Consider the following 25,743-nt stretch of genomic DNA (forward strand, 5'->3'; position numbering starts at 1 on the left):
CAGAGTTATTGATGTGTTCACTTCAAGAAGAATTGCTCACTAAATTATTTTTCTTGTGCTGTACACATAATCACAGATGATGTGGTTAGTCTCCTTTTTTGTGTGCAAAAATCAGCTTTTTTTTATCAAAAAGAGCTGCTAGATTTGGACGTTCAGTTCAGTCGAATTCCCTCAAAAGGACGTCATGATGTCATGATGGCGACGGCAGCACATGTAGATGCAGCAGCCGTTAGCTCCACACATCCTTGTTACTTTTTCACTATATTTTTCTTTTTTCTTAATACCATGGGCCCTCTGCTGAGACACGACTTTTCTTTGTTTTAAAGATTTTTTTTGTCTTTTGTCTTTAGGACAGCAAAGGGCCAAGGCCGGAATCGAACCCGCAGCCGCTGCTGTTGTAACAACTTGTCAAAAGAGATCAGGCGCCTGTCACAGTTGTGCGCAGAGGAATACGAGTGTGTGATATTAAAGTGGGCCCTAAGGGTTAATCAATGCAATGTGAGCAGCCTGGCTCGACTTTTTACCTACAGACTGTAGTGATGAAGACTTTAAGTCAAGAGTTTTTGGCATCTGATGAGCCGTCAGATTCATGCATCTCCTTCCTCTGGCTTGTGTTTCCTCGTCTCAGCGGTACCTGTGTGTGTGTGTGTGTGTGTGTGTGTGAGAGAGAGAGAGAGAGAGTGGGCATGTTGGTTGTGTGTAGTGTAAATGTTAGAGTGGGCGTGTCTGAGTCTGCAGCCAACAGATGGACCCTTCTCAGTTTATCCAACAAACACTTACTATCACTGGCATCCACTTGGCAGCGGGCAGATGGAAACTTCAGACTTTGCTCAAGAGTCGGCGTCGGGGAGGGAGAGCTGTAAGATGAACCGTGAGCATGTAATGTAGTGATGCCGAGAAAGCTACAAGGTTGCACGATCATTACGCTGCAGCTTGAGCAAAGCTAGATCATGTTGCCCTGTAATAAGGGGCTGAAGAAGTGGCGGCAGATAAAGCGTCAGTCGCCCTCCACTTTCCTACAGCTAACAAGAAGCCTCGGCACATATTTTGCGCTGGCAGAGAGGATGCCACCCCCTCCCCTCCTCCTCTTCTCCCACACATCACCCCTGGCTAAAGGAATGTAGCGGAAAACGAGGGACTCGAGATAGAAGATCAGAGGCCTTAATACGAACCACATTGTGTGTTGTTTCCCATCTCCTGTGTTCTCCGCATCAGGAGTGAAACAGCCTTTGATGAATATCTACAAAGAGATTTGAGACTTATAAAGAGCGGCAATTTAGCCAGGTATGTTATCTTAAGCCTGGTAATTTGGGAATTCAATTCACTCATGGGGGGAGCCGGGGGAGCCTGTGGTGTTTATCAGACAGAATAGCATGAGGTCTGAGCATTGAAACAGAGAGTTTCGGGGCTATCTAATCAATAGCCGACCACCTCTTAAGACGGAGGTTATCATATCTGTTATCCCCTTTTCTTCTTCCTGCTGCTGCTGCATGTAGGTGTAACGGCAGATCAGCCCCCGTCTTCCCCCTGAGTTACACATCTAATCACGGCACCATCATCCCTCATCCCTAATTCTGTTGGCAGGGCCTGTCAAACAGCATACGCTGAAAGACGGGGTGACTTTGAAATGCTGCTAATGACCCTAGGATATAACTACCCTCTCTCTGTTACTCCCCCTCACTCTTTCTTTCTTGTCCACTCCTGTCGTCTGCACTCGCGGTCATCCTCTTTTCTTGTTCGCTGCAACTCTGTGGATCTGCTGATCAGAAAATGCAAAGGAGAGGGTGTGTGAGAGAAAGCAGACTTTTACATGGCTCTGCACTGGTGACAGCTGTGGAGGGCGGCGTCGTGTTTTCAGGTTGTCTGTCCGGCTTTATCTGAAGAAAGGAATTTTACAAACGTTAAGTTTTAGTAAAGGATGAACTGATTAGAATTTGGTGGTCAAAGGTCAAGGTCACTGTGACCTTGTGTCTCTCTCATTCTTGTGAAATCTTAGGGGGGAGAAAAAGCCAAACTCAAAAATGAATGACTTTATATAAGACTATTAATCTATATGAAGCTAGTTTTCTGTACTTAAATTTTTTTTGCATGCTTTGGACACATTTTCAAAAAAAAAAGGGGCTGCATGACGTGCAAAAAATCTGATTTTGGTGGTCATTAGTCAAGGTCACTGTGACCTTGCTTCCTTTTCATGCTTGTGAGCGCAATATCTCATGAACACTTCAAGGGGAATTCTTCAAATCTGGCTGGACTTAAGGATGAACTGATTAGATTTTGGTAGTCAGTGGTCAAGGTCACTGTGACCTTGGATCTGTCTCATTCTCATGAAGGCGATATCTCAAACACACCTTAAGGGGAATTCTTTAAATTTGGCACTAACGCCCACTTCAACTCAATAATGACCTGATATGATTTTGGTGGTCATAGGTCCAAGTTCAAGGTTACTGTGACCTTGTCTGTCTCATTCTTGGTAACGCAACAAGATCGCACTGAGGGAGTATCTTCAAATTTGGCACAAACGTCCTCTTGTGCTCAACAATGAACTGATTCGATTATAGTGGTTGTAGGTCAAAGGTCATTCATTCTTGTGAATGCAGTATCTCAAAAACACCTTAAGGAAAGTTTTTCGGAACAAACATCCACTTGGACTCAACAAGGTCAGCTTGACCTCAAGAAACATGTTTTTGGCCTTATAACTCAAGAGTTCATGCACAAATTATGACAAAGTTTCACACAAATGTCTAGTAGATTATAATGATGAAGTGCTGACATTTTGTATCCAAAAGGTCAAATGTCACCTTCATTGTGACTTACTCATGTTCTGCAAAAATACACTTTTTGGGCCATTATTTAATGTTATAACTCAGGGCATTTGGTCAGATACTGAAATGGTGACACTTTGAAACTGTGCTGACTGTAGAGACCGTTTGTGCTGTAGAAGGGAGGAAAAGATGTGTGTGAAGCATCCACGTTTAAGAATTTGTAGCTCTTTTAGAGCAACATCCATATTTGAAGCACCATCTACTCTCATATAAACCAACTGTAAATTATCTGGTTTGCAGAGGCATACAGGCACGAGGCGGTAATTCTAGTTTAAATTTATTCAGTAATATGAGTCAATCTGGATGTGCACAGGCCAGGAGACAAGGGGTTAATGTGAACGCGAGCTTCTGTCCAAATGTTATTTAACCTTTATTTAAACTGGGCAGCCCCACAGATTAAAAATCTCCTCCATCAAGGGAGGCCGGCCAAGACGCAGCATCCAGACAAACATAAAAGTCTCTGAGAGAGAAAAAAACACACAAAAGCAGAATACAATCAAAGGCAGCACATAGCCGAGAGAGACTGCTTTATAAGCGCTGCAATAGGCAACACTTGAGCGTCAAACCAGCAGGCACATTGCCAAACCTATTTAAATCTTGACTAAACAAAGCAGAGACAGCTCCTTATTGAGTCCGCCACAAGAACCTTCATTAACCGTGTAAACTCAGCCAGAGAGCTTTCAGCTTTAAATAATTTTGCAGCCGATTGCATGAAGAGGGAGCAGAGTGCATAAAGCCACTTTTGCCTAATTCAGCTCTGACCTCAGGGACAGATAACAAAAAACAAATCCTGGGGCAGCAAACAGTCATTTTCCCACTACTTTTTTCCTGGAGATGTAAGTAGACGGTGAATTAGTGGCCCCAGAGTGGCCTTTATACTTATATAGAAAGTGAGGCGGGGAGCGAGCGGAGCGGTGGACGGGGTGGCTGTCAGCTGCAGCTCAGGAGGCGACGCTGATGAGAGACAGAGGTGCAGTCGCTGATGCAGCTCAGCGCTAAGACGAGAAGAGGTGATGCATGTGAATATAAAACAACTTCATCGAGCGCTGGTGTGGCAATCGAAGCAAACGCTCTGTCTCAGCAGAAGGGAAAACATGAGTTGTGTGTAAAGAAAACCCGATTTGGACCAAACTTTAAATGCATTTGAGCTCATTTACTCCTCGACACAAAATTTTCTTTCTTTGAAAGCAGCTGTTTTTTTCTTCCATTCAGATTTTGCAGCAACAAAATCAAATTGCAAAGGTTTTAAACTTTAGAACTTTTTTACAGTGAGTATATTTCAGGGTTCCCGCAGATCCTTAAAAAGTCTTAAAAAGCATTGAATTCATTCATCTAGAAATAAGGCCTTAACTGGTGTTAGAATAAATCTGTTAGAAGTCTTATAAATACTAAATATAGGATCAATATTACCAAAACAAGGGAAAAATGTCCAGAAAACTTTATTTATATTTCTCTTAATATAAATTTAAAATTATGTTGTAATTTGTTTTTTTTTTTTGTTTTTTTTTTAATTTTCTTATAACTTTTTACACATTTCTTGCTCATTTTTGGGGCCATTTCTTGTGTAGTTGCTCATTGCCCACTTCCCATGTGTTTAAAAGAAATGAAGCCAATTTGCTGAGGTTTCAAAGGGTTAAAAACCCAGCAGCAGAAGATCCGAGAGCTCGTGAGGAACTATAGAACGTCAGAGTGTCTGCAATGTAGTCCCGTCCCAAACCATTAAGAACTTTCAAAACAAGTAACGGATACTGGGAGCCAGTGGAGTGTAGCTAAAACCGGGATAATATGCTTCTTCTCTTCTTGTTTTGGATTAAAGTCCGGTGGGTGCACTCGTCTTCTAGTCAAGCGTCGACTCCGAAACATTCAAAGAACCGAGAAAATCAATTCAAAATCATCCTGGTGCAAAACATGTAACTGCAGTGTGTCTGATTCAGCTCCAGCCAGTAACCTTTGTTTGCATGTCATGTCATTTCCGCCCATCCCCCTCTCTCAGCTGTCATACTGTCATTTTACGGCAATAATGTCAAACATGTCAATGTCAATAACGTCAAACAAGAATCTCCAGCTCTGCTCGTGTCTCTGTGGAGCTGTGTGTCGGCACATTGAGTGTTAAGTGCTAATGTCATCGAGCCGATGCTAAAAATGTCAATATTAAGGTTTAACAGCTTTACCGTGTTTACTTTAGCATTATACCAATGTAATATGATGATTATCGTCATTTTTAAATCTTTAACCCTTTGAAACCTGAGCTAATTCTTTTGATATCTCTCAAAAAGACAGCAGGGAAGCAACAAGCTATGTGACAAGATATGGCCAAAGAAATTATCAGAAAAGTAGTAAAAAAAAATAAAAATAAAAATAAAAAAATTATCAGAAAATTAGCAAAAAAGCCACAAAATAAAAAAAATGGCGGAGAAGAAGTGCTGAAAAATGTATTTATTTGATAAACTGTACTTTCTTCTGTTAAATAATTTTAAATGGTGGTGAGACGCGTCACCAGTGCAGCTACGTAGTTACTGATGCCAAAAAATTAACTACATTAGCAACACGTAGCGACAGGTCGATGACATCCGGACACACGAATCTGATCTGATTACAGTGCAGACGGTCCGTCTTTCTGATCTGATTTGAGGAATCTGATTAGTCTGCAGACTAAATGTAGCCATAGATGTTGTGGAAATGAATCAGATTTGGCTTCGTTTTATTCCATGAAGAAGTTGTTCTACCTGACTTAAATTAGAAAACTTGTTTACAGGTGGAGTCGATGCACAGCTGATCTGCTGGGATTGTGCCGATATTCAGACAACTAAAATAAAGAGACCGATATCCTGAAACCGGTCAGTAGTAAATAGATTCTGCATGTAATGTTTTATTTAATCAGATAAAACATGCATATTAACTTCTCAGCGAGGGGCTCAAACGCTCCCCGGGAAAAGACGAGCGTCTGAAATCCCCACACTGCTGTGATTCCTCATATCCTCTTTTTGGCCTGTTTGTGAGTTTGTAAACAGTCTGAATTTTGTTTTGTCAGCATTCAGAACACGTTTCAGTTGACATAAGGTATCTTGAGCAGTGTTAAAAACAGCTTGTAGGAGTGGGAGGGAGGAGTGAAGGATGTAAGCAGAGTTGTATCATCAGCAGAAGCTGTGTGAGTGTCGTCAGCAAAGGCTGGAGAGGAGGGGAGGAGAGAGGAGAGGAGGGGAGAGAGAGAGGAGGGGAGAGGAGGGGAGGAGAGGAGAGAAGAGGAGGAGGAGAGAGAGGGGGAGAGAGAGGAGCAGAGGAGAGAGGAGAGGAGGGGAGGAGGGAGGAGGGGAGGGAGGAGGGGAGGGAGGAGGAGAGGAAGGAGGGGAGGGAGGAGGAGACAGGAGAGGAGGGAGGGGGAGGAGGGGAGGAGAGGAGAGGAGGGGGGAGGGGAGGAGGGGGGGGAGACAGGAGAGGAGAGAAGGGGAGGAGAGAGGAGAGGAGGGGAGAGAGGAGGAGAGGAGGAGAGGGAGGGGAGGAGAAGGGGAGAGGAGGGAAGGAGAGGAGGAGAGAGGAGAGGAGGGGAGGAGGAGGAAGAGGAGAGGGAGCGGAGAGAGGAGGGGGGAGGAGGGGAGAGGAGAGGGAGAGGGGGGAGAGGAGGAAGGAGAGAGAGGAGGGGAGGAGGGGGGAGGGGGAGGAGGGGAGGAGGAGGGGTAGAGGAGAGGAGGGAGGGGAGGGGAAGGGGGGGGAGAGGAGGGGGGGGGAGGGGAGGGGGGGGGGGAGGGGAGGGGGAGGGGGGGGGGGGAGGGGGGGAGGAAGGAGGGGGGGAGAGGAGGGGGAGAGGAGAGGAGGGAGGAGGGGAGGGGGGCGGGAGGAGGAGGAGGGGGAGGGGGAGAGGAGCAAACTGGGGGGGGGGGGGGGGGGGTCCTCCTCAAACTCCACTTTCCTCACTCACCCCCAGACCTCTTTCAAACCATGACACTTTTACTCCTCTCTGTCTCTGATGAACCAGAGAGACTTAACCTGCTTCTGCTGGGGGCCACTTTTGCAAAGTGGCAGGAGTCCAGGGGCCCGTCACAGCGGCCCTATACATGTCTCTTAGATTTCAGGATGTTTTAAGATATTTCAGGATTTTGTGGCATTTTTTAGGATTTTAGGACATTGGAGGGACTTTGGGGCGTTTCTAGATTTTAAGACATTTTCCAGATTTTAGAACACTTCTAGGATTTCAGGATATTTCTAGGGACCTTAGAGATGTTTCTAGTATTTTAAGGATTTTAGGAAAATTCTAGGATTTTAAGACAGTTTTAGGATTTTAGGACATTTCTGGGATTTAAAAACATTCATAGGATTTTAGGGCATTTTTAGTATTTTTTTGTTGTTGATATTTTGGGAATTTAGGACATCTGTAAGATGTTAGGACATTTGAGGGATTTTAGGACAATTGTGGGATTTTAAGACATTTCTAGAATTTTTTTGAACATTTTTTAGGATCATTTTTCGAATGTTAGAACATTTCTAAGATTGTGTGATGTTTTTTAGGATTTATGACATTTCTTGGATTTAAGGACATTTTGAGGATTTTAACAATTTTCTATGATTTTAGGACATTTCTCAGATTTTTGACGTTTCTAGGATTTTAGGGACGTCAGGGTCTCAGCTGTGCTCTGTCGGGGGTGCAGGGGATCCTCCACTGGCACTTTTTTTGATAAATAAGCTCTGTGTTGCTGCTTTGTTCACTCTGCCACCTTCTGTTTACTAAAAGTACCAAAGTGTGAATCACTCTCTTATGAATTAGAAAATGATCGGCACCTTCGGGCCGTAAGTTGAGTTTCGCTGTAATAAATCTTTTGCACTCAACAAAGCGTGCAGTCCCTCGCTCACAAACTTCTCTCACCAAGTTTGAGCTCATTTATTTATTGATTCCAATCTTTCAGCCAAATTTGCACAAAGCTCAAAAAGCAGAGCGAGCCGCAGAAGCCAGAGAGGGCGGACCTTTGGAACCGACGGGCTCTTCCAGCGGTTGTTGCCATGGTTTTTTGTTGTCGGGACAAACTGTGGGCCAGTGGCTGAGAGCCCGAGCTGCTGTTTGTTACAGATAAGTGGAGAAGCCAGAGGGGGGAAGAGACGGACGGACACACAGAGGGAGCCCTGCTTCTTTTTCTTTTCCCCAAAAACACTCACCACCTCAAAGCCTCGTCCACCACACTCTCCCTCCATGTGGGGATCCCGATAGATCACGCTCCCCTCTTTAAAACAGTTCACCGAGCCGTCCTCCTCGCGTTTTCCTGACCCGCAACCCCCCCATCAAAGCTTAGCTGGCTACGCACTGGCCGCTTTGATATCGTATAGTGTTTCTGACAGTCTCCCTCCCTCCCTCCCTCCCCCCTCTCTTTCCCTCCTCCCTCTCTCTCTCTCTCTCTTTCCCTCCCTCCCTCCTCTTTCCCCCCCTCTCTCTCCTCTCCCTCCCTCCTCTCTCCCTCCCTCCCTCTCTCCCTCCCTCTCCCTCCCTCTCTCTCCCTCCTCTCTCTCTCTCTCTCTCTCTCTTTCCTCCCTCTCCTTCTCCCTCCCCTCCCTCCCTCTCTCTCTCCCTCTCTCTCCCTCTCTCCTCCCTCTCTCTCCCTCCCTCCCCCTCTCTCTCTCTTTCCCTCCCTCCCTCTCTCTCTCTCTCTCTCCTCTCTCACCCTCTCTTTTCTCTCTCCCTCTCTCTTGGTCTCCCTCTCTCTCACCCTCCCTTTTCTCTCTCCCTCCCTCTCTCTCTCTCCCTCTCTCACCCTCTTTCCTCCTCTTTCCCTTGGTCTCTCTCCCTCCCTCTCCCTCTCTTTCCCCCCTCTCTCTCCCCCTCCCCTCTTCCCCCCCCCCCCCCCCCTTCAGGGAGCGGCAGCAGGGACCTGCTCACTGTCAGAGAGAAAAGACAGGGAGGCCTTAGAGGGAGCGAGTGAGGGAGGAGAAGGTGGTAACAGCAGGAGAGGAGTGTTATCTTTTTATCACTCTCACTCCTCTTGTTGGCGTCTCGGTTCTTTTAGGTTCAGCTTTCAACATTTCTAAGTAACTAAAGTTAAAAAAATGACATAACAGTCGTAGTTTTTAGTGTTGTTGTGTGACTCAGGTGAATCCGAACTAACCTTTTAACCCTTTGAAACCTCATGATATTGGCCTTATTCATGACTGACGTGATGCAATCAGCTCAGTGTTTGACGAGAGGACGCTCGGCGCTCTGCCGGCCTCGTTGAAGTGCAAACACAGCGTCCACAATAATAAAGTGGTTCTACAGAGTTCTGTTTCTCTAACAAATGATCTTTAGCGCAGCTGGCCCCGCGGCCTGCGAGAGCACATTAACGAGACAACAGCCGAGAGTTTCATTTGGGCCTTTTGGCTACATTTGTCATTTTAACCGGCTACAGCAGTGATCAGCGGCGGGTACAAATGAGCAGCCTGAGACTTGGATGTGTTGTACATTAATTGCTGAAGGAGAGACGGATGATTCAATGAAAGATTCGTTAGAGCGGCGAGACTCAGCGAGCTTTGCCTGGGGGACTTTTTTTGTTTCCCGGATATTAGGACATTCCTCGGATTATAAAAAAATTGTATTATTTATGAACGTTTCTAGGATTTTAGGACATTAATGGGATTTTAGGACATTGCTAGGATATTAGGATATTTTCGAGGATTTCAGGCTGTGTCAAGGATTTTAAAACATTTCGAGGATTTTTGCATGTTTCCAAGATTTTAGGACATTGGTTAAGTTTTTTGGATGTTTTCAGGGTTTTAAGACATTTTTAGGATATTTGTCTGATTTCAGGATGTTTCTTGAATTTTAGTAAAAGTAGAAATTAGGGGGGTTTAGCTAGGACCTCTGTCGGGGGGTGTGGGGATCCTTCACTGGCACTTTTTTTGATAAAATATTCTCTATTTTGATGCTTTTTTGTGCACTTTGGCACCTTATGTATACTTAAAGTACCACAAAGATTCCCAGTGTGAATCACGTTATTTTTATTGTCTATTAGAGAATCACTGGGGGGCCACCAGGAACCCTGTCAGGCCCCCATTAGTATCACTGTGTTATCTTCCTCAAATCTAAGTATTTTAACAGTTTTGAATCCAAAACAGACTCTGACCCTGCTGAGGTCTCGAAGCTGTGGTGATGCTTTTTAACACATGTTGAATGCCACAGCGGCACAGCACACTGACTCGACCTGACGGAGGAAATAAAGGACTGACCGAATGAGCAACCGAGCGAGCGAGCGAGCAACGGAGAGAGCGTGCACCAACGTGCCATTACATGTGGTGTGTCACGGCCATTACCGTGGAAGTCTGGAGCCCTCGGCCTCAGCTTTTTTTAAGCTTGACCTGACTGTCGCAGTCAGTCCACCACTCACACACACACACACACACACACACACACACACACACACACGCGCACGCGTGCACACGTGCACACACACACATACACACACACACCACACTGTCCCTATGCTCTACCGAGGGACCTCCAGGCTGCACACACATACAAGTCACCTTCAAGCGTCCACAACCTCAGTCTGTGTGTGTGTGTACGTCTGATTGTTAGCCATCCTCAGAGAGCGAGGACGAGCGTGACTTCATGATCGCCGGCTGCTGATGAATCATACCAAACTTAACTCTGTGTTTGCTTGATGCAAATGTCTGTTTGCTTTGTTGGTTAGCCTACTTTGGAGGACAGAGGCTCTGTGTGTGTGTGTGTGTGTGTGCGTGTGTGTGTGTGTGTGTGTGCATGCACACGCACGCGTGTGCGTGCGTCGTCTTGAATTATTCACTGGCAGTATTTGATTTTCTTGCACCATACATTACACGTGTCCTGTCTGAGGCTGGTTCCTGTGTGCGCTGCTGTTCTTACAGCAGCAGCAGTTGGCCCCATTGATGCGTTGTGTGCGATCATTTTTCAATGTGAAAGTTCTGGGACTCCGTTCCCCTAAATATACTGTATATTATGTGCTTATTATCTGCTTAGTTGGTTTGCCAATAGACAGAGGAGGTAATGTTTAATGCTGTAGCAGGAGAGGCTCTGCAAAACCTTTAATGTTTGAGGTACGAAGACAAAAGGCCTTAATCTGTTTTAATATCTGCCACAATAATTCTCTCTTTTATACCGTATGCAGTATTTGTATGTCCCACTTTGTACTTTGGACAATAATAATAATAATAATAATAATAATTGATGGGACTTTTATAATACTTTACATGAAATGCAAGAAGAAAGCAAATCAAAATACAAAATAAAGAACACAATACTGGCAGATACATGAAACAGAAGAACAAATACAAAAAAATCAATACAAAAACAAAATGTAACAGAAATGACAGTTTAGAATTGGGGAGGAGTGGGCGACAGGTATTGTAGGTTTTTTGGAAAGGTGAGTTTTAAGTTGATTTTTAAATGGAGTGAGTCTGTGATGAAAATAGAGCGGCAAGAAATGACTATTTTATATCAGTTAATGTCGACTTTTTCCCTGATAAATCAATGGATTTATCAGAATATGAAACTTCTTTTTTATAACAGCAAAGACGCGCTCTGATTTTCTGCTGTCCAAATGTAAGAACTTTGAGCTCGTGAAGGATTGTAGAGCGACAGTGAGTCTGCAATGCTGGCCGGTCCCAAACCATTAAGAGCTTTAAAAACAATTAAAAGAATCCTACAATCTGTTTCAAAAGAATAATAATCGTCACCAGCATCGGCCCTGAAACACAAATACCGTCAGAGCCCTAAAGTGTATCTGTGTTTCCTCCTCTGCACAGACTCGATCAGTCCTCAGAGGAAAAGTCAAAGACAAGCTGAATGAATGTGTGCGTGTTTTAAAATGTGCGCGTCGCCAGGCAGCCGAGAGCAGCAGCCGGGGCCGGGGGGGTCAGGAGCGCTCCTCTGGGACACCCTGACCTCTCACCTCTATCCCATAACTCTGTGCTGCTGTGGATGATATGAAAAGAAGACACAGTCAGAGCTCATAGGATGTGATCGCTGCTGCTCCGCTTCCTTAAAGCCCCTCTGGAATCCTGACATTTGTCGTTAGGGAAAAGCAGGAAATACAGACGGAGAAGGGAGGCGGCGAGGAGGCGGCGGGGGGTTGATTTCATGGGCTAGAAACGGAGAACATCACAAGGCTTCCTCCAACCGGTGTTGACATATATGTAGCAGAAGTTATTATTTTCCAGTCTCTGAGAGAGTTCTCATTTTCTCCTTCTCTCTGTTGGTCCTGCTCTCTCCTTCCATCCATCCAGCGAATGTGTAGGAGGGATAAAGGTCGTCCTTTTGTCATCAAAACTCCAGATTAGTTTTGCCTCGGTGCATCTGACTCTCTGCTTTATCACTGTGGCCAGAGGAGCCACAAGGTTCAGCTCACCCCTCTGCAAAGTAATAACTCCTACCGGCTGCTATTGCATTCTTCGCCGCTATCTCCTACACTACTATTACTGCTCCATTCTGGGATTATTTTCATGGCACCGGCTTTATTGGGCTGTACAGAGAAAGACTGACAGGAAGGCGAGCAGCAGGAGGATGTGACATGCGACACGTGTCGCGATCAAGCCGACAAAGTTGTAATAGTCGCTTCAGTCCGCCGAGGCGCGGAGCCGAGCGTAAACGCGCCGCTGACAGCGTGTCATAAGACTATCTTGGTTTTATTTTAATATTCCTGCACTGATGTGGTTTTGGGGTTTTGTAACGTGATGACTTGGGGATTTCTCTTTGGCTAATGTTGCAGCAGTTTGAGACAGGATGTTGTTACTGAAGTGTTTCTTCTGGCTTCTGTTTTAAAAAAAGCCAGAAAAAGCTGCAGACTGGGGATGGAAATCTGCTGAGAATTACGGAAACGTGGCATTTGATTTACACCCATGGTTCCCAACTGGTGGGTCCTGGTCCAAAACTGGGTCACAGGTCCATTCTGAATGGACCGCAAGTGACCGGTGACCATATCAAGTTTGTGAAAAACAGTAACTATTTTCTCGCCCAGCAATAACGAGCTCTTCATTGGTCACAGTCCGAGGATTTAGCCCCCAATATTTAAGAAATAGCCCCAGATATAGAGTTTTGCTTTGTTTGTTTGTTTGTTCTTCAAAACTAAGAATTTGCCTAAATGACTGTTCTTTATTCACCAAAGCTATAAATATTTTTCAGTGACCCTCCCTGAGTGACTGGTACAAAATTCATGACCCTCCCTCAGACATAAACTAAATGTTAAATTTTAAAACATACCCTTTAATGTCTAAATCTGAGGCAGGTATGAAAGCGATGTTTTCTTTAAATCTCTGCAAAACTTTTTAAAGAAAAAACAAAAAGACAAAAAAGAAAAAATCATGAAGCATTGGTGATGTGTACGAAAATCATCAGAAATTTGAAAATCCAACAATAATTTATTTTTTAGTTTCTGACTCTAATAAATGGTGTAATTTTGGTGATTTTTCTTTTGGCGCCATATCTTCTTTTTAAAAAAAAAAAATCAGCCAACATACTAGATATAAAGAAAAAAAAATATAATAAAAATCACCAAGAATTTTTAAAGGTCTAAAAAAATTGCCAAAAGTTTTTAAAGAAAATGGTCCAGGTGAAATCCCCGAAGTGCTCAGATCCTAGACATGTTTCTGGTTTTAACTACTTATACTACAATATGTTTTATTTTGTTGTGTTTTATGCCCGCATGTTATTATATTTTGTCAAATAAAATAAAATATAAGGTACTTCCTCTTACGTGCAGACATTGACTAACGACTAAGGAGAAATCTGGACTCAGCAGCTGTACCAGTTGGGAATCACTGATTCAGTTTCTGCAGAGTGAGAGATGATCACGGCGTCAGTTAGAGCACGTGAATCAAACTGCGGCCGCTCTGCTCTCTGAGGGGTTAACCCTCTCCCCGCCGTGTAAACACTGTGGACGCTGCGCTCAGACACAAAGGCTTCAGAGAGATTTGAGCAGGTCAGAGGTCAGCGAGGTCACTTTGAAGTCAGTAATGTTCTGCAAAAGGAGCTCTGAGTTTGCATTTTGGTCGTCTTTAAAACCTAGAAAATTTAAAGGCTGATTGTTCAAAAAAAGTATCTTTGATGACTTGTTATCTGTTGAATCCTGTTGATTGGTGCACGGTTAGCTCTTGAATCTGTGTCTTACTCCGTCATTATTTTATGCAGACGACACCAGAGTGTATTGATTTTAAAAATGTTTTTCTTTCAATGGTGCAGCACTGTCACATGAGGCTTAATACGGCCAGAACAAAGACCTTTAGCTTCATCAGTATTTTGTTAGACATGCAGTCACAAACTGACAGTCGAAAGGTATTTGCTAGTTTTCTTAACACCAACATAATGAAAAACACAAATTTTAGTATTTCTAATGAAGCCATACTTCTAGCATTTAACCGCTGCTTTGTATCAAACAGGGTTTCCGCTCTGGAGTTTTAATCACCGTCTGCATTTATTTTGTCAGTATCAGCTGATAATTTCTCATTAACTTCATCCCTTAACACTGCACGGCCTACTGTCAAGTTACACATATGACACAAACACAACTTTTCTTACTTGTTTGCTTTGTTGCTGATAGATTAATACAGCTCCCGTGTCACTCTAAAAATAGAGCTCAAGTCAGGAGACGATTAGCTTCGTTTTGCATAAAGACTTGAAACAAACTGACTCGATCCAAACGTGACAATATTCCCGCTCCTCTGCAGCTCAGATTTACAGATTATATTTCGTCTGTTTAATCGGTGCAAAACCTAAGTGTGAGAGAAAGTTGTGGTTGTATAGGTGGTGATGAAGCAGACTGTTTCTCGGGCAGGTGCAGTCACTCCCTGTCTTGTCCTCATTGTGCGGTTGCCAGGCAACCGGAGGAGACTCTGCTCAGCCAACTGGCTGCTGGTTTGATTCAGTGCAGACAGGAGAGTGGTATCGCTCTTCACATCTAACTGTGCAAGAAAAGCACAATTAGTAAGCCTGTTAACATATAGCATGTTGAATTATAAATTTAACCTTTACACCAGCACACTGTGATGAGGACAAAAACACAAGAGCCTGATGTCAACAGATCTCCATGACAACTGTGCAGCTCCATCTGCAGATGAAGACCATATGAGAGCGTTGAGGAGCCTATTTTTGCAAACCACAAATATGAATATGAGCCAACTTTGTCATCGGGGGGTCGAGAATAACGTGTTGCCAAACCGCAGACCGCTGTTTGAGATCAACAAACAAAACTGGTTGTGATTTAGCGAGTCGTCGCAGTTTTTACAGCTGCTTTTTAGGCTGCAAATGTAGGGTTTTTTTGTTTTTCCAGCAGCTTTGTAGGTAAGAAAAGTGGCTGTTTTCTGTTTTTACAAAGACATTGCTGCTTTTTCTGTCAGTACAGAGGCCCTCAAATAGTGTATTTTAAGCCAAAACATAATCACAACAGTGTTTCCCACAGAGGTGTATGATTTGTAGGGGTGATGGCAAACTTTTTTATTTTCATTTTTATTGTGAGTTCGGTTATGTCTTTCTGTTTTTCTTAATAAAGAGGTATTTGTGGGTGCTTGAATGTAGCCCGGGCTAAACTCTTCATGAGTAATTTTGTTGCTCAGCAGCAGTTTGTGATGTTTGAGTCGCGGGCTGGATGATTGATCTGTTGATCCGTTCAGAGCCAATCAGATCAGATGGATGAGAGGAGCAGCTGTTTGGGAGTGAATGCAAACTTTTAGATTCAGCAGGATGAACTCTCGCTGCACCTGTTCTGTCTGTGCCCAAAGTGCAGCAAACTGTAAATAAATAAATAACCAAACTGGATATATATTCCAACAGCATTCCTTATAAACGGCTCAGCTGCAGAAATAGAAAATCTTTCGTGACAACCGCAAAAAATAAATAAATAAAATGTGAGGGAAACCCTGCTCAAACAAATGTTTCTTGTGCCTAAACATGAATGTGTTAGTAGTATGCAGGAACATTCAGTATAGGGTTGCAACAATATATTATTTTTGTGGTACAGTAACCAACTATCTGTATACAATACTGCATAGTTTGAACACTTTATTATAATTAAAACTTTATCCATAGTCTTTATCCAGTCTTTTTAGTCCATATTTTTAATTGAAGTATGTGTTAAAGGTCTGACAGGAAGTCTAAGGGGAAAGGGTTAGGTTATCTGCCTCCCATTTGCATTTATTATTATTATTATTATTATTATTTAAATAAATCTATTTTTAAGATATTTTCTGCCCATTAGGTTTGGTTGAAAGCTCTTGAAGATGGTAATTTTAAAAGTCAAATAATGTTTTAAAAAAAGTTGAAAGGCCATTATAAGTTCCCAGAGCCCAAAGTTACTCCCTCAGATGTATTTATTTGTCCATCCAAAAAACAATACAACAATTTAAAACCACAAAGAGGAGAAAATACTCACATTTGAGATGTTAAAACCAGAAAATGTGTGAGTGTTTTGCTCAATAAATCACTTAAACAATTAGATTTTTTAAACAAGTCGTAAATTATAGTTTTCTGCTGTCGTGTATATAAATGTCAGGGCTCTTTCACCTCTGGCGTCTGAGTGTTCAATTTTCAACCTTTGTTACCTGTCAGAGTCTTATGAAACCCATATTCATGGCGGGCATAATAATAGAAACAATTTGACTTAAGTGTACCACCAACCTGTAAGTGCTGGAGAAAGCCATTTATTCTCATTGAGTGGTGGTTTTTTAAGTCCTGTTATCAGGTGCAAACAGAGCCAGTGTGGTGCCGCGGCCGCTTTAACGAGCTCTGCTATAGAAATGTTCGGTGCATATGTTTGTATTTTTGCTTATTATGATGCAATTTCTTCAGATCCCTTAACCTGTACAAGCCAAGCTAAAAGGTTATTTCAGCCGATAAACAATAAAAAACGTATTTAAGATATATCACGAATACGAACAATTTTTTTCATCAAATTTAAAAAAAAAACAACACATATTGATCAAAAAAGAATTTGAAAATGTAGAAACATAATCAAAAATATTTCTCACCACTAGCTAAAAGGCTAAAAAGGTTATGTAAGACGATAAACCACAATAATGGATAAAAGTTTTGAAACTGTGTCACAAATTAAGGATGATGCTAAATATGACGCTTGTGGCATCACGTGGTGACGCCATTGAACGCAGACGTGACGGCGTGTAAGACTCAAGTCTTAGCTTCCTGCAGTCTTTTGATTTTTGTGTGTATCATGTAAACAGTGATCTCCCGTAGCCCTGACAGGACTATATATATATATATATATTATATTTATATATTGCAAATTGCTTTGTGTTTAATGTAATGATGTCATCACACATGGACAGGAACGTTTTTTCATTTTTTATAAACAATTTTTTAACATTTTTGAAACTGTGCATTCAGTTGTCAGTACGGGACAACATTGTGGTGTTACCCCGTGTTTTCACCGTCTTTTGGATACTTGTAGCATAACATAATGACATCATCACACGTGGACAACATGATGGCAGGAAAGATGGGAGTCTTAGCTTCCTGTTGCAGAAAGAATGAATGTTTCAGCTCTCAAATGTTCTTATTTTTGGATGGGTTTTAAAGAGGCTGCCTGCAGGAGGTTGTTGTTTTCACGTGGTTAAATCACACTGGTGCGCACGGGCACTTAAACGGAGGGTGTGCTTATATACAGATAGTCGTAGAATTTACTTACAGTCCGATGCAAACACACACAAAAAAACACATGCACACGCTAAGCAAATGTGAACACGCCAAACAGAGACGAACACAAATCAAAACAAAGCATGCAAACACAAAAGAGATCCAGAGAATGAAGGAGACAGAGAGAATAGCACAGTCCCATCTGTCAAACAAATGTGAGGATGCTTCTCTCACTCTCACACACACACACACACACACTCTCTCTCACACACACACACACACACACACACACACACACACGCACGCAGCAGGCATCATTTAGTCTGAACTTGAGCGATATCTGCCTTTGTCCTTTAGCAGCGGGTCCTGAGGGGCCGCTGCAGAAGTTGCATGAAAGTTTGTTTAGAGCTGAGCAAGTGTGTTAAGCTTTATGAGCGCCCATGGGAGACGTGGTGGCACAAACACACACACACACACACACTTAAACACACTCTCAGGCACGAGGCTTGGGCGGCAGCTCGCACTGGCCCCAACCAACAGTGAGGAGTTTGTTGTCATAGCAACAGTAAAATGAGATGACTTTACTGTCAGCCGTATGTTTCATGGCCCCCTCGCCGCTATGGCAACATAACAAGGAGGAGGAAGAGGAGATGGAGAGAGAGCGAGCATCATCAGCTCTGCATTCCAGCGGACTCCCACCAGGAACAATGTCACCATGATGCCCTTACCTCCTCACACACACACACACACACACACACACCGTGACGAGCCTGTCAAACAAACATACAAAGAGACACACACCTTGAAAAGCCTGTCAAACACCCTTTCCACCTCGCCCATCCCTTTGATTACGCGCTCACTATTTTCAGCTCACCAATTTGAATTCATTACGCTCAATGTCAATATTGGTGCAACGACGGCGTACCTCAGACAGGTACAGCTTGTTGAATGAGCGCGCGTGCTGTCAGGAAGTGAAAAAAAAAAGGAGGAGAGAGGAGGAGATCAAAGGCACGCAGCTCCTTCAGCGCCTCCCCGCGCCGCTGAAGGAGCAGCAGGGTGACTATAGGCTGGCCGACTGTACGCAGAGCAACAGCAGCTATACATCACATTTCTATATTTAGCCCAGTCCTTCCACTACAGCCTATCAACACTGTTAAAGGGGACTGTTTGGTATTTATGAGGGAGACGAGGTGGTGAGGAAGGGGGAGGCATGTCAGATATCTTTTTAAGCACTGGGGAGGGACTCGTGTTTTATATTTTGGGAGAGGCAAACAACTTGAAATGGTAGCTTTTATTTCTTAAAGACAACAAGCCCTTCAAACCATAGGGACTGTTATTTCTGAGGGAAGGGGGCGGTGCAAAAAGGGGGAGGCATGTCAAAGAGCGGGACTTTCGTGGCTTATAGATTGAAATGGTTGTATTTTGTATTTATTTTACTGCAGATTTTCGCTTTTTCCCTTTTAAAAATGTTGGTTTGTATTTTTTGTCTTTAACCATTTTTTTAGTGAATTTTTTTTCTGATGTTTGGCTTTTTTATGTCCTTTAAAAAAATTGATGTTGCTGATTTGTTTTGCATTTTTTTGGATTATTTATTCCTGTCTTTAAAAAAAATCTTTAAAAAATTTTCTATCTTTAAAATTTTAAAAAAAGTGTGGCAATTTGTTTTTTTTTGTAGTTTTTTTTTATTTTTAAGAAAACATACTTTGACATCAAAAGGTATGTGTAAAAATGCGTTGGTGTAAGGGTCATGCATTTTCTGCCAGTCACTCAGGGAGGCTCAAGGAAAAATATTTGTACCTTCAGGAAGGGTAAATAAAGTACAGCCGGGGCTTATGGGAAAGTGAAAAGACGGTGGACAGGTGGAGGAGAGACAGAAACAAAGAGCAGAGAGAGAGGGAGGAAAAAAACAGAGGAGTTGTTTTGCTCTGTTGCCATGGTGACATGGCTAGCGGAGCTGTAGCGAGCTGACAGTTGTCACGGCACAGCGTGTTGCCATGGGTGACAGCTGTCAGTCAATCACACAGAGTGAGGGGACAGATCGGCCGATGATCACCTTGGATTAGAGAGCGATCGCAGCACACGGGGGCCAGCCAGAACATATCTGGATTTAATCCCCATGTCCTAATGGCACCGCTGCACCCCGGTGTGTGTGTGTGTGTGTGTGTGTGTGTGTGTGTGTGTGTGTGTGTGTGTGTGTGTGTGTGTGTGTGTGTGTGTGTGTGTGTGTGTGTGTGTGTGTGTGTGTGTGTGTGTGTGTGCGTGCGTGCGTGCGTGCGCGTGCGTGTGTGTGTGTTGCATGCTTTTAATTTTGCAACATTTCTTCCTGTTTGCCAACCTTCCAGAATTTGTGTGCATGCAAATTTAGGTTCTCATTTTCACTTGCATGAGTGCGTGTGTGTGTGTGTGTGTTTGTTTGTGAGCGTGTGTCTGTGTGTGTGTTGGTGCCTTTGTGTTTTCATGTGTTTGTGTGTGTGTGGGTTTTTAATTTTCAACTTTTTTTGCCCATCTTGCTAGAGTTTGTGTAAATGCAAATTTAGGTTCTCGTTTTCTTTTGCATTTGTGTTTGTTTGTTTCTGTGCTTCTGTGTGTGTGTGTGTGTGTGTGTGTGTGTGTGTGTGTGTGTGTGTGTGTGAGAGAGAGAGAGAGCATATGTGCATCCCGGTGAGGGGTGTGTGTGTTTGTGTCCAGACTCTGAAGCATGTTTGCAGAGTGAGAGGAGCAGATTACATTTCGCGGTAGCAGCCGCTGCCTGGTCCTCCCTGCAGCTGTCTGCTGGAGGACAATCAGAGTTCTGGTTCTGAGCCGTCTGATTGTGGTGCGATGCTCGCACCGGCTCCCTTCAATTACGGCTCTCTGCCTGCGTCTAACGAGCGCAGCATTGCTCTTATGTTCGGAGAATTGTAGTCTGATTAGAGCAGGGCTGAATTAGAAGTTACACTCTGGAGTTGTTTCCTTCTTTTTTTGGCAAATCTCCAGATTAGATCACCTCGGGTCGCAGAAAACCTGCTGCGGCACTAATGCTTCACCGAATGACTTTACCAGTAATTTGACTGTCGCAGACAATTTCCTAAAATCGGAGTTAGAGTCAGTCCGAATGCCATTTTTGCGGCTTCGAAGCTTGCCGATAATTACCTGCCAAACTTTTAAGCTTTGATGTAAGGTGACAGGACACTGGGGGGTAAAAGTAATCACTGATGTTCATGTTTGTCACACAACCATCAGAACTCAACCCAAGTTTGGGAGATCTTATTGCCTCTGCATGTGTGTGTGAGATCCCTCTTACAGAGATTTTTACACAGGGGACTCTGATGAGGTGCACGTTTTAGAGTGAACAAGAATCTCGGCGTGTCTCTGATCCACCAACCAGCAGTTATTTCTGAGTAATCTTAATATTTGAGACCTCATTCCCACAGTCTCCTCCCACTGACTCAGTGCTGCTGAGAAACAGGAGAAAAGATCCCAAATCTAAAGTTATGACAAAAATAAAGTTTCTCTTCGTGGATTGTTTTGGACTTTATTGATACAGAATTGATGAGAATCCCGTCAGCATGTGACATTTCTTATCTTGTGGTCCTGAATTGTCTAAAATGTCATATTTCTTAGGGAAGTTTGGCGTAATGTTTCCTACGAGGAGCACAATCTTGCAAATAGCAACCCTGAAAGATCTTTTTTTAGTGTGACTGAAACTTGCAGCAGTGTTTTTAGATGTGAAACGGTGTTTAGTTTAGTCTTTTTAAGTATTTTCTTCTAGACCTGTGATACTCGATAGGGTCTCAGGGGCCCCCAACCATTTTCTAATTCACAATACAAATAAAGTGATTCACACTGGAAATTGTTTTTGTACTTTTAGTCTCCATAAGGTGTCAGAGTGCATAAAACCATCAAAATAGAGCTTGTTTATCAAAAAAAGTGCCAGTGAGGGATCCCCGCATCTGACAGAGGTCCTAGATAAGCCCCTAATGTCTTAAAATCCTGAAAACATGTTGAAGTCATAGAAAGGTCATGAAATCCTATAATTGTCCTACAATCCTAGAAATGTTCTGAAATCATAGAAGCATCCTTAAACCCCAGAAACATCCTGAAATCCTAGAAATGTCCCAAAGTTTTAAAGGTGTTCTGAATCCTTAAATTGTCCTAGAAGCACGTACGGGGCTGCTGCCACTGGCCCCTGGCCTCCTGTCACTTTGAAAAAGTGGCCCCTAAACAAAGCCAGTTGAGTGTCTCTGCTCTGATGTTCGGTGGTTATAAGAAAACAAGTTTCCTCGGCGCTCCTCCACGGCGACTGTTTCCTCTCTCTGCGGAGACGTCGCCGCTCTGGACTCGTCTCTGTGACCCGACAACTATCGGCCTCGAACAGTATTCAGATGTTATGACAGAGACCTCGTGTAATGTCAATACTTTGCTGGTACGCTGGTAATTAGAGGGGAGTCGTACAAGGCGAGATTTCCTCACCCAGTGAAGCACTAAATTTGCCGTCCCAGTCAGAACTGGAGAGAAAGCCCCAGAGAAAAACGATGATGTATACTTTTCCCCTCAGATCCGACACGCAGCCTAATTGGAAATGTGGTCGTAGTCTTGCTGCGCGTATCCGCCCTTTGGCCTTTAACGAACTTTGTGTGAGAAGCCGAGTGAATTTCCGCAGCTGACCTGCTTTCTTTTCCTCCCTCCTCTCCGCAGGAGTGAGCCCTGGGCTGGATGGGACCCACCATGCCTCCCAGTAAGAAGGCCCAGAGCCCCAGCAGTGGGGCCAGTGCCTCGCAGGGTATGAGCCCGCCGTATCGGCAGGGGGACGCCGCCACGGCAGCATCCGAGGCGGAGGCGGCCGACCTCTCCCTGTCCCTGTCCGCCTCCTTCTCCAAGGCCGAGGACGAGGAGCTCACCAGCCTCTCCTGGCTCCACGAGAGCACCGACCTCCTCAACAGCTTCAGCCACTCGGGGCTGCGTAGCGTCTCCCCCCTGCAGGACCCCGACGGCCAGCACCCGCGCTCGCCCTCCTCCTCGTCTCCATCCCCGGACGACCCCCTGCTAGGCGACGCGCACTCGGCGTACGACCTAGCGGCGGGCGCCAACAGGAAACCGCCGTACTCCTTCAGCTGCCTGATCTTCATGGCCATCGAGGACGCGCCCAACAAGCGGCTGCCGGTGAAGGATATCTACGGCTGGATCCTGGAGCACTTCCCGTACTTCGCGAGCGCCCCGACCGGCTGGAAGAACTCGGTGCGCCACAATCTGTCGCTCAACAAGTGCTTCAAGAAGGTGGACAAAGACCGCAGCCAGGTAAGGACATCCGCCGTTTGTCTGTGTGAGAAATGTTCCTCTGACGCTGAGGGCTGATCGGTTTTTGGTGACCGTGTTTCCTGATCTGTTCGGACAATCAGGAAACATTACTGATTTGCAAATGAAAAGCCTTTTATAAATGTTTGTGTTAGAAACATGAGCAAATGTGCTGATTTCTTTTAAATCATGGGAAGAAGGCAAGTAAAGAGCACAAGAAATGACCTGAAACTTAGTGAAAATTAAAAAAGAGAAGAAGAAAGAAAGAGAATAATTTCAGACATTCCCTGATTCTCTCTTTCTTGAAACATTATTTTAGGTTAGAGTATAATAAAGCATAATAATGCTGTAACATAACTGTAAATCTTTTTTTCACTAGACATTTACCCCCAATTTTTTTGTTTTTTAATCTAATTTCTTGTAATTTGTGGAACATTTTTTTACCAGGTTTTTCATTGCCTTTTCTTCCTCCTGGGTTTATAATAATGATTTTTATTTATACAGCACTTTCCAGGGTACTCAAAGACACTTTTAAAAAGAAATTTAAAAAAGATTTTAAAAAATCATGAATATATTATTTATTCGAAAACCATTCGATTGGTTGGTCGACATTTATTGAACATGAACCGAGATTCTTTTACTGAGTTGCCCGCTGAGAAGCGTATTTTGGCTAACGATTAGACCGTAAATTGTTTGTTTCCAGCTGGTTGTCACGTTGTTTCCGGGGAAAAACACCCACCAGCACGGGTGTTTATTGCTCTGGTGCGGTGCATTGCATTCTGTAGGTTTTCTATCTCATAAGTAAAAGCGTCCTTTTTCTCCGTCTTCTCTGGTCATGTAGCACAAATTTCAAAATCAATACCACATAGACGGCCCAGTTTTATGAAAGACCGCCTCTCCGGCAGTGAAATACTTTAATGTTAACTTGGCAGCAAAACTGAATATCAGTCCTCACTACATATAGAGCCACATTTGATGTAAAAAGTATTTAACAAGTGAGCAGTTTGAATCATCTCAGTAATTAAGCTGTTATCTCGTACAGTATATGAGCTGTTTGATCTGGTTTTCTAGATAAACATGAACTCTTTGAAGTTAATGTAAAATATGAAATAAGATATTAGTCAGTGGTACAATTAGGCCACTGCGAAACAAAGGACGTACTCACTCGTGATTCTATCATTTCCTTAAAGCACTGAATAATTAATGTCATCAAAATCATTATTATGAATAATGTGATATGCCTTTATATCAGTTTCTTCATTGATTTAATGAAGGACTGTTTGGTGCATTTTACACGTTTCTCATTCTTCATGTTTTGATCATTTTGGCTGTGTTTGGGCATATGGCATACATTTTGGTAAGACTGTGTATTTGAGTATAATCAGTGAATTTGCAGCTCAGCTCCTACAATAAGTCTAAAATACACTGTGGAAACTAAATAGTTACATTCAGACTGTTCAGGTCAAAAAATGCTCCATTGAAACCCATTCAAACTGACATTTTTGATCCCACAGCCATCAGAGCAGAAAAACAGGACTTGTATTATTTCTGGGTGTCATTCTGGGCTTTTGACTCTGAATTTGTCATTTTGACTATTTTCCACCTGATGAGGTCATTTTGACCATATTTGGCATATGAAGGAAATACATGCTGTTTCCACTAGGTGACCTGTCACAGTCAATGTAGCTGCTGATCACTGACATATCCCAGACTGAGATAATTTAAAGGGTTAAAATTCTTAAAATCGATGAATATTTGATTTTTATGATTAGGACTGATGTTGGTTAAAAAAATAAACTCAATGAAAGTAGAAATTATTATTAATGTATAATCATTTTTTAAGCTTGATTTTGTGCGCGGAGCTAATTGGCCAGTTTGACCCTGTCCTGATGCCCCAATTCAAACCACTGCAGGGTATCATTTTTAACCAAATTTCATCTAATATTCTGAATATGTATGTGGTGGAATAAAAACACTCCATCCCGGTGGTAAATACAGCCCATTACTCCTCTATCATGTGTGGTTATGAGTTGTTTCGCAGGCAGACAGTTATCAGCCGTTTGCAGGCATATCCAACTTGAAGTCAAACATATTCTGTATTTTGTCTACAGCTGTACCAGATTCGGCCTTATCAATAGTTGATGATCTCTGCTTTCATAGTTCTCTTTCACTCAGACGTTGTGCGCTTCCCCGGTGGGAGCAGCATTTCGCTTTTGATTTAAGTCTTGATACAGTCTTTTATACCGGCTTTCCTTTCCAGATTTCACTCCATTAAACACTCGGGGTAAACGGGGAATGAATCCCTCACTCAATTAGTGCTAAATTAATACTGGAGGATTTAATAACACAGATGCCAGCAGACTTTAGATTTCATCGTGCCTCAGGGTGTTGGGGGGGCGGGGGACAAACAGCGAGGATCAATGCCGGCTTTGCGTGTTTAGCTGGTTGAGATTATAGTGGAGGAGCTGCTTTCTGACCAGCGTGTGAACCTCAACGCTTCTTCTTTTTATTGTTTGTGCCAAGGAACAAAATGGTTGAAGGATGAAGAGGACATGGTGTGTGTGTGTGTGTGTGTGTGTGTGTGTGTGTGTGTGTGTGTGTGTGTGTGTGTGTGTGTGTGTGTGTGCGTGCGTGCGTGCGTGCGTACGTGCGTGCATGCGTGCATTCATGTGTGCATGTGTGTGTGTGCGGTGTGCACGCGCACACGCCCTCACGCTATGCTGTCATCTGGCCCTTGACTACAACGGCGCAGAGTTTCTCTTGTATACATATCTCCATAGTAACTGGGTTGCAGTTGACATAAAAGTATGCTGTTGCTGTAGCAACGGGAAAACTGATTTGGCTTTACTGACTGAGGCGTGTGTTTGTGTGTGTGTGTGTGTGTGTGTGTGTGAGAGAGAGAGCTGCTGAGTGGGGGAGAATGAGTGCATGTCTTCATTTTATGTTACATGCACATATGTGCATGTGTTTGTGCATGAGGGGTGTAGCTGTTCATAAAATTCATGGTTCAGTAGGTTTTTCAGCGCAGCAAAAAGAGTATAAATGTGGGAGAAATCTCTTAATTTTTAGCATTTTTAA

At 43.4% G+C, this 25,743-nt stretch overlaps 1 protein-coding gene across 1 annotated transcript in view; it reads left to right on the top strand.

The window, feature by feature from the left end:
• ches1 (checkpoint suppressor 1) overlaps positions 1–25,743 on the top strand; it is an 85,217-nt gene that overhangs the window by 15,568 nt on the left and 43,906 nt on the right. The window contains exon 2 of the mRNA XM_042503177.1: positions 22,069–22,668. Coding sequence (XP_042359111.1) covers positions 22,087–22,668 — 582 coding nt within the window. The 5' untranslated portion in view covers positions 22,069–22,086. The remainder of the gene's footprint in view (positions 1–22,068; positions 22,669–25,743) is intronic.

Source organism: Plectropomus leopardus, chromosome 16, assembly GCF_008729295.1.
Source record: "Plectropomus leopardus isolate mb chromosome 16, YSFRI_Pleo_2.0, whole genome shotgun sequence".
Taxonomy (NCBI): Eukaryota; Metazoa; Chordata; class Actinopteri; order Perciformes; family Serranidae; genus Plectropomus; species Plectropomus leopardus.